The sequence below is a fragment of the Hemitrygon akajei genome, chromosome 28 (genome assembly GCF_048418815.1).
Source record: "Hemitrygon akajei chromosome 28, sHemAka1.3, whole genome shotgun sequence".
NCBI lineage: Eukaryota > Metazoa > Chordata > Chondrichthyes > Myliobatiformes > Dasyatidae > Hemitrygon > Hemitrygon akajei.
The window spans coordinates 7419952-7428826 of record NC_133151.1 but is presented as its reverse complement, the minus strand read 5'-3'; the positions used below and the strand labels follow the sequence as shown (position 1 = coordinate 7428826).

General features: G+C 49.1%; 1 protein-coding gene across 1 annotated transcript in view; it reads right to left on the bottom strand.

Annotated features, from left to right (window-relative positions):
• Positions 1–510: 510 nt before the first annotated feature.
• The window catches only part of eef1g (eukaryotic translation elongation factor 1 gamma), a 41651-nt gene continuing 33286 nt past the window's right edge, over positions 511–8875 (bottom strand). Inside the window, 3 exon segments of the mRNA XM_073031263.1 lie at positions 511–796; positions 5690–5814; positions 6735–6907. Of these exon segments, the coding sequence (XP_072887364.1) occupies positions 638–796; positions 5690–5814; positions 6735–6907 (457 nt within the window). The 3' untranslated portion in view covers positions 511–637.

The following is an 8875-nucleotide window of genomic DNA, read 5'->3' as shown; positions in this document are numbered from 1 at the left end:
GAAACGGGAGCAGGAGTCAGCCATCCGGCCCATCGAGCCTGCCCCGCCATTCAGTAAGATCATGGCTGATCATCTGGCCATGGACTCATCTCCACTGACCTGCCTTTTCCCCATAACCTTTAATTCCCCTACTCTGCAAAAATCTATCCAACCTTGTCTTAAATATATTTACTGAGGAAGCCTCCACTGCTTCACTGGGCAGAGAATTCCAGATTCCCCACTCTCTGGGAAAAGCAGTTCCTCCTCATCTCCGTCCTAAATCTACTCCCCAGAATCTTGAGGCTCCGTCCCCTAGTTCTAGTCTCACCTCCCAGTGGAAACGACTTTCCTGCCTCTATTTTAAGTTTCTATAATACTTTCCCCATATAAAAAAGTTTATTTTGGGTTGGGTCTGCAAGGAGCTGGCTGCCTGGTGCAGTTTGGGAAGAAATACATGAAGTGTTAGCTTGGACGTTAGGAGTAAAGTTTGCTCGACCAAGTTCGACGGCACAGAAACAAAACGCAAGATCGTCAGATGAAGTTTTGTTTTATTTTGCGCCTGCGTTTTAAAAACGGTGGCCCGATGTTACTGCCACGAGCTCTGAAGGGGGTGGGGGGGGGGGGGGAATCGGGACACAGAGCCTGTAAAGTCTCTCGCTCACTTAAAGATCTTGCCCTCCTTGAAGGGCTTCCCCACGTGCGTGAACTGTCCTTCCCAGCTGAAGTATTCCTTCACCATGGTGCGGCACTCCTCACTATCGCTGTCGAGCTTCCTCCAGCTGTACGATTCATAGTCCACCTGCCAGTCGGGAGACATCTGCGCAGATGAACAAAAAACAGGAACAGGTCAGAGCAGTGTCACGGGCATCGGGTTTAGCGTCACACAATGGATGGCGTCATGTGGTGGCACCGTGTAAATTTCCAGCGCCGGGGCAGAGCAACTCTACACTGCCGGCACAGAGTGCCATTATCGCCCAGCGTACAACTACAGCCAACTGTCCGGTCCACAGAAAAGGCCGCCTGCAGGGCGTGTACGTGTCCGGGACAAAACAGCAGGCCAGAAAATATCATCCTGGACACTACCCGCACAGCAAGCTGCCTTTTCCAAATCCGCTCTCCTTAAAGATAAATGATCAACCATTCCAGTTCGGCCCCCACCACCCCTCTATCACCTCAGCAACGTCACTGTAAACTTTTTATGCTTCTTATGCTGCTGACATTGTAAATGCATGGTATTTATGCACATTTTATTCCATATTTATTTTTAAATCCTTTATGATTTATAATTGTCAACTTGTTTTTTGTTGCATGTGCAAAAATTCCTACACACGAAGGTATTAAAAACAATGATCAGGGACTCCCCCATCCGGGCTTCTCGATGCTATCAAGCAGAAAGTACAGGAGCCTGACGACCCGCATCTCAGGGCTCCTTCCCCACAGTCCTGAACTGACCTGAAAAGCCCCAACACTACCCTGACCGATACTCGTTTTGCCCTCTCCACCTTGAACTGGAGAGGAATCCTTGAGCAAGATAGGGCTTTTCCTTTTGGAGCAGAGGAGGATGAGGGGCAAACTGATAGAGGTGGGAAGAGTGAACAGCCAGAGTCTTTTCTGGCCCCAGGGAGGCAATGGATCATTTTAATACCAGAGGACATCCTTTGACGTTTAGGAGGATGTCAGAGGTAAGTGTTTTTTCCTACACAGAGAGTGGCAGTGGCTGGAACTCACTGCCGAGGGTGGTAGTTGAAGATAATCGATTAAGATCTAAGAGACAGAGGTGGAAGAAAAGTGGAGGACTACAGGGAGTGGGTTGACCTTAAGATATAGAAGAAGAAATAGGCCACTTGCCCCGCCATTTCATCATGGCTGATTCATTTTCTTCTCAGCCCCAATCTCCTGCCTTCTCACCGTATCCCTTCATGCCCTGACCAATCAAGAATCTTTCAACCTCTGCCTTAAATAGACCCAATGACTCAGCCTCCACAGCCGCCTGTGGCAGGGAGTTCCACACAGATTCATCCCTCTCTGGCTGACGAAATCCCCCCTCATCTCCGTTCTAAAAGGACGCCCCTGTATTCTGAGGCTGGGTTCTCTGGTCCTAGACTCCCCCACCACAGGAAACATCCACTCTACTGAGGCCTTTCAACGTTCGATAGGTTTCGATGAGATCACCCCTCACAGTGATCGCAGGTATCAAACGCTATTCTTACAAGTCGCTCAATCCCAGAATCACTTTCGTGAGCCTCCCCTTGCACCCTCTCCAATGTCCAAAGGCACAACCTTTCCGAGAGAGGGGGCCCGGAACTGCTCACGATACTCCAAGCGGGGCCTCAACAGCGCTTTATAAAGTCCCAACTTTGTTAAAGGCCAGCACCACTTGCTGGGCCGAAGGGCCTGTACCGTTCTGTGTTACGTTTCTTTGATTATTTTACACACCTGCAGATGTGTGTGATTTGTCAACCTGTTTGCCCTCATCTTGAAATCATGCCATGTTGGGAAAAAGCTGACACGATACCAGATCACAACCTGACCCATGACCCATGGCCTCCCTGAGGGAAAAAAGGACTCTTGGCTGTTCACTATCTATGACTTTTATTATTTTCTAGACCTCTATGAATACAGGAACTTAAAAACACAGCAAAGTGCAGATCGGAACTAGCTCTAGTATCAATGAGAGCTATCACGAAAGGTGCTGTCTTGCACTCCGCTGCAAGACAAAAGAATTATTTTTGCAATAAGAAATGTAAAATAAAAAAGGGAAGTGGTGCTCACGGGCTGTTTGGAAACCTGACGGCGGAGGGGGAAGTTCCCGAATCACTGAGCGCGTTTTAGCAGACTAGCCCCGGGATCGTACTGCGGAGCAGAATGCAGAAGTGGCACCAGAGCCAATCTTGCAGGCTGCCACTGAGTCACCCTCCGTCCGGCGTGACCTGGTGCAGAGTGGGCAGCGCACGCGGTCTCGCCTCTCGCAGCTGCCGCCTGTCCGCTGCGGCACAGAGGAGGTCGCTGCTCCCCCTCCAACATTTATTTATCGTTTCGGAGCAGGGAGCAGACCCTTTGAGCCATGCTGCCCAGCAATCGCAGGACGATTTATGCTCTTTGCACTGTGGGAGGAAACCACGTGATCACGGGGAGAGAACGTACAAGCTCGTGACAGGCAGCATCTACTGAATGTATCGTCTTACAGTGAACAATGTAGCACAGGCAGGCCATTCAGCCCACTGCACCCATGGTGGCCACTCTGTTTATCTTTATGCCCCACTTGCCCGCATTTGGACCTAGCCTTGCGCGTCTCCGGTGACTCAAGAACTCGACCAGACACCTCCGAAAAGTCCTGACAGTACCGGGGGGCTCCGCTACTCCCTCCAGCAGATTCCAGCATCTCTCCCCCCACAGAGAAGCCCCCCCAAAGCCCACCCTTCACTTTGTACCGACACCTCGCCGTAGGGAAGAGATTTCATCCTCTAACAACCCCCCCCCACCCCCATCAGGTCTTTCCTCGACCTCTCTGCCCACCCTTCACTTTGTACCAACATCTCACCGTAGGGAAGAGATTTCATCCTCTAACCACCCCCCCCCCCCCACCCCCATCAGGTCTTTCCTCAACCTCTCTGCTCAGGGAGAAGAGTCTGAACACCCACGGACTATTCAGAAACAGCTTCTTCCCTCCATCAGATTTCCCAATGTCCGCCAGCACGTTTTCTTATGCACAGTATGTTTTTTGTAATTTACAGATTACCCAGGGTGATAGTAGGGACAAGCTCCCAATGGCGTGCACCTCAAATACCCTGACAACCAAGAACAGCTCCCGGCCGTCACCTGTGGCTTGCTACCGAGCCCGGCGGAACCGTTTCTACTGACAGGAGACGGGGCAAAGGTGAATTACTGGCACCTTAAAACCATTCGCTTCGGGCAGATGGAGCTGGTCAGCTCATCGAGGAGAAGGAAAACTGAGCTTCCACTGCTCTGCCCACTCACAGGGGAGGCTTCGGGAGTGAACCCCGAGGGAAAAATCCGGAGCTGGAGACCCTGAGGCAGACCTACGTTGAGGTCAATGTTGACTGGTATCAGTCTCTGCCGTTCCTTTGGGTTCATCGGATAGACGGACAGGAAGAGCTTGCTACACTCCTGGGATGGCAGGACTTTCATATGAAGAAAGACTGGATCGACTAGGCTTATACTCGCTGGAATTTAGAAGATTGCGGGGGGATCTTATTGAAACGTATAAAATTCTAAAGGGATTGGACAGGCTAGATGCAGGAAGATTGTTCCTGATGTTGGGGAAGTCCAGAACGAGGGGTCACAGTTTAAGGATAAAGGGGAAGCCTTCTAGGACCGAGATGAAGTGAGGTCATCACAGAGAGTGGTGAATCTGTGGAATTCTCTGCCACAGGAAACAGTTGAGGCCAGTTCATTGGCTATATTTAAGAGGGAGTTAGATATGGCCCTTGTGGCTAAAGGGATCAGGGGGTATGGAGAGAAAGCAGGTACAGGGTTCTGAGTTGGATGATCAGCCATGATCATACTGAATGGCAGTGCAGGCTCGAAGGGCCGAATGGCCTACTCCTGCACCTATTTTCTATGTGAGCAAACAGCTTGCTCTTCATACCATACGGCCCAGGCTTGCGTGTCTAGACACATTCTCTGACCAACAGAGGCCTCATCATAGATTCCTTTTGTCTTTGCAGTCAGCATTGTAGTACGTAGTTCAATTCCATCAACACCCATAAGGAATTCGCACGCTTTCTCCTCGGACAGTCCAAAGACGGACCAGTTAGTTCAGGGGTGTCAAACTCATTTTAGGTCACGGGCCGGATTGAGCAAAATGCAGCTTCATGCGGGCCGGATCAGTCCGACGCGTGCGAACGCAGCTTTCGTTGCCTCCGTTTTTTCAGCCTGCTCTCATGTGTCTCAGTCTCTGCTATAACTACAAAGTGTTTCACTTTACAAATTCCGTTTCTTATGAAGAAGACTGCCGAATAAACACTAAAAACCCTGAAAACCTGGTACCTGAATAAACTCAGCATTAGCCATATCATACGCCATAGGCGCTTCGATTACTGGGGCCAGCTTTAATAGTAATTAGATATTATCTCACGGGCCAAAGATAATTCCACCTCGGGCCAGATTTGGCCCGCGGGCCTTGAGTTTGACATATACGAGTTAGTAGGTTCAACACACACAAAGTGCTGAAGGAACTCAGCACGCCAGGCTGAAAAACGGACAGAAGATTGGTATAGGTCCTGCTGAAGGATTTGGGCCCGAAACGTCCGCTGTACTTTCTTCCCCATAGATGCTGCCTGGCCTGCTGAGTTCCTCCGGCATTTTGTGTGTGTGTCACCCGGATATCCAGCACCTGCAGATTATCTCTTGTTTCCGGTTAGCAGGTAAATTGGTCATTGTAAATTGGCCTGTGATTAGGCTAGGGTTAAATCGCTGGGTTGCTGGACAGTGTGGTTCGTTGGGCTGGTGGAGCCTGTTCACACTGTATCGCTAAATAATAAATCATTTAAATAATTATTTTCATGTCAGACACCAGTGATAATCAACCCGGTTCTGCCTGTCCAACCGAACGCTCCAACCCAGGGAACGCGGACGACAACACTCCTGCACATTGGCGTCTCACCAGCGCGCTCTGTCTACCCGAATCGCTTGAGCAAGGCACCGGTGGCATGCCGGGGAGGGGGAGAGGGGTGAAGAGACTCCGTACCGGGAATGCCAGCTCCTGGCCGCGGAACACCCAGATGCCGGAGATGCTGCTGTCGTTGTTGCTGCCGAACAGGATGACGCTGGCGAAGGCGTTCTTGCGTAGCTTGTCAAGGCGCTGGAACATGCCTGGCGAGGAGAAGGGCAAACGGGAGGTTACGGCAGGCCGGCCGACAGCATCTCAACGGGACACGGAAGCGTGCGATGGCGGACACACCCACCCTCCCATCATTAGACGAAGGGCAGACACTCGAAATGCAGACAGTCCATTCCCCTCCGCAGATGGGTACGTTTAAAGCGGAGGTTAGTCAGGGTGTCAGAGGATGCGGAGAGAATGGGGTTGAGAGGGAATATAAATCAGCCATTATTGAACAGCTAAACGCTCGATGGATCAAATCGGCTCCCATGTCTTAAGCTGCCTGACCTGCTCCATTCCTCTGGCATTCAGCCCACTAACCACCCACGTACACTCTCCCCACTTTCTCATCTGACAACCCCCCCAACCCCCCAATTCTACTGTTTGCACACACACTGGAGGGGCAATTAATCCACCAAACCCACATATCATTGGAACGTGACAGGGAGGGAAGGGGTCCACACAGACACTCACTGAGTGGAGGTCGGGATCGAAGCCCGGACCCCGGGGGTCAACGAGGTAGCGGTTCTACCCGCTGCACTACTGTCTTACACAGAAACCTGCCATTTACACCATCGACTGATGCTCTCTCCTCTCCCCACGCTGAGTTATGCAAAGGTCTCAGTAATTGAACACTCTCACAGAGAAAGCCCGGCCCTCGGGCACGGTGCAGGGCCGCATCCTCGGAGTTACAGACACACAAACTGGCTGCACCTCGAGGAGGCTAACCAACGATATCACAAGGCAGGCATTAAAACGGAATCCCCAAGGAGAGAGGGGAAAGGGACATCAAGGCTGAAATTCAGACCCTTGAGAAAGTGGCTCAGGACAGAGGACGACAGAGACGGGATGGCCTACCCTCCATTGGGAGCCGAGGAGCCTGAAGGGTAGAGGAGTGCAAGAAGCTTCTTACCTGAGATCAGGTTACAGCTCATGAAGGTGAGCGTGAGCTCGGTGGGGTATTTGTACTCCGAGTACCAGATGGACCAGCCCTCCTTGTCGAAGTGCTCCCAGAAGTGCGGCAGAGCCACAGACAACGTGTCCTCGTTTGAGTACTTGCGTTTAAATTCGTCCATGACGAACGGGCTGCAGAGGCGGAGAACAGGAAAAGATGAATACCTTGAAGATTATATATTTTTTTTAAACTGTATCGCCAGCTCCAAGTCCCAGACGACCGGGTTTTAGCTCAGTGACGGTGAAGAGCATCGCGCTTCATCGCCCACAAGTGCGGACGCCGTCCACCCCACCCCCTCCCTGCCGCGTGCCCCCACCCAGCAGCAGTAAACTAAACCTCCGATCAGCGCCATTTCTTCTCGTGGCGGCATGAACTCGCGCGTGGGGCAATTCCAGCAGCCTGGTTTGGTCCCTGCTGACCAGTGCTCGGGTTCAATTGAAAATTAAACCGGCCCCTTTGGCTGGGCGATTTGACCTCTTCACTTTATCTGTCAGGCGTACAGTGCCTTTTCTGTCAAATCAATTCAGTGAGAGTTCTGCTGGGCAGCCGGCAGTGTCGTCACTGCGACTTAACAGGCCCACGCTCACTCACCCTGACCCGCAGGTCTTTGGACCGAGAGAGGAAACCCACGCAGTCACGGGGTACAAACTCCTCACAGGAAGCGGGGGGGGGGGGGGGGGGGGGGGAGCTGAACCCTCACCTTACACTACACTCCTCTGCCACCCTAACAGTTTCAAATTCACCGAGTATAACCTGCACACCTTAACGAGTTTTTTTAAAAAAACTTATTAAAAATGAAATTACTCACAGATGGTAGGTCTGAAGCTCTGACTAAAAATACTTATCTGTCGCCAGTAACTCATTCTGCTATGCTAATCAAGCGGCCCCAAATTACTGCTCTGAAATCAAGGAGAACCTTCTTTTAAAAAAAAGACGCCCAAAAGCAGGATAAAGATTAACTTCTAAAGAAACAGCCCAATACTCAAAACACGAATACAGAGCAGGACTGGCAGCAAACCCAAATCAGGAATACTCGGCCAGGTCTTCCGAACAATGGGTCGCCCCTTTTACGATGGGAACGGGAGGGGTGTCTGCTCTGAGGGTACAGAATCTCTCTGCCCCGGAGCAGCAGAGGTGGAATCATCCTTTGGTTTTTACCGATAATCAAAGATCTCCTTTTTTTTCAGTTATTCCGTGGTACAAGGCAAGGCTGTCCTTTAAGTCCTTTACTATTTGACATTGTTTTGGAACCTTTAGCTATTGTCATTCGTGAATCACCTAATATTTTGGGTATTATCCATGGGGAAGGGACTTATAAGTTATCATTATATGCTGATGATTTGTTACTATACGTATCTGACCCTGAGAGATCCATTCCGGCTATTTCGTCCTTGCTTGCTCAGTTTAGTAGCTTTTCTGGTTACAAACTGAATTTTACTAAGTGAATTATTTCCATTAAATGTGCAAGTTCCAATTTATAAACATTTACCATTTAAAGTTGTCACAGATCATTTTACTTATTTGGGTATTAAAATTACCAAGAAACATAAGGATTTATTTAAAGCTAATTTTTTACCTTTAATTGACCAAATTAAGCAACTTGTTACTAAGTGGTCCCCATTATCTTTGTCATCGGTTGGTCGAATTAATGCTATTAAGATGATTGTATTACCCAAATTTTTATATTTATTCCAAGCATTACCAATTTTTATTCCTAAACCTTTTTTTGATATTATTGACTCCAAAATATCTTCGTATCTGTGGCAGAATAAAAATCCTAGACTAAGCAAAAAATATTTACAGAAGCCTAAGAAAGAGGGTGGTTTGGCTTTGCCAAACCTGAGAGTTTACTATTCGGCAGTTAATATTCGATATTTAATATTTTGGACACAAGAATCGATTATAGTATCTTGCCCACAATTGGTAAATTTGCAATGTAAATTTGTACAAGACTTTTCATTGTTTTCAATTTTAGGATTTTTACTTCCTTTTTCTTTATCTAAATTGAATAAACAAATAACCAATCCTATAGTTAAACATACATTTCGAATATGGTTTCAATTTTGTAAATTTTTTGGCTTGAATAAGTTTATCTTATC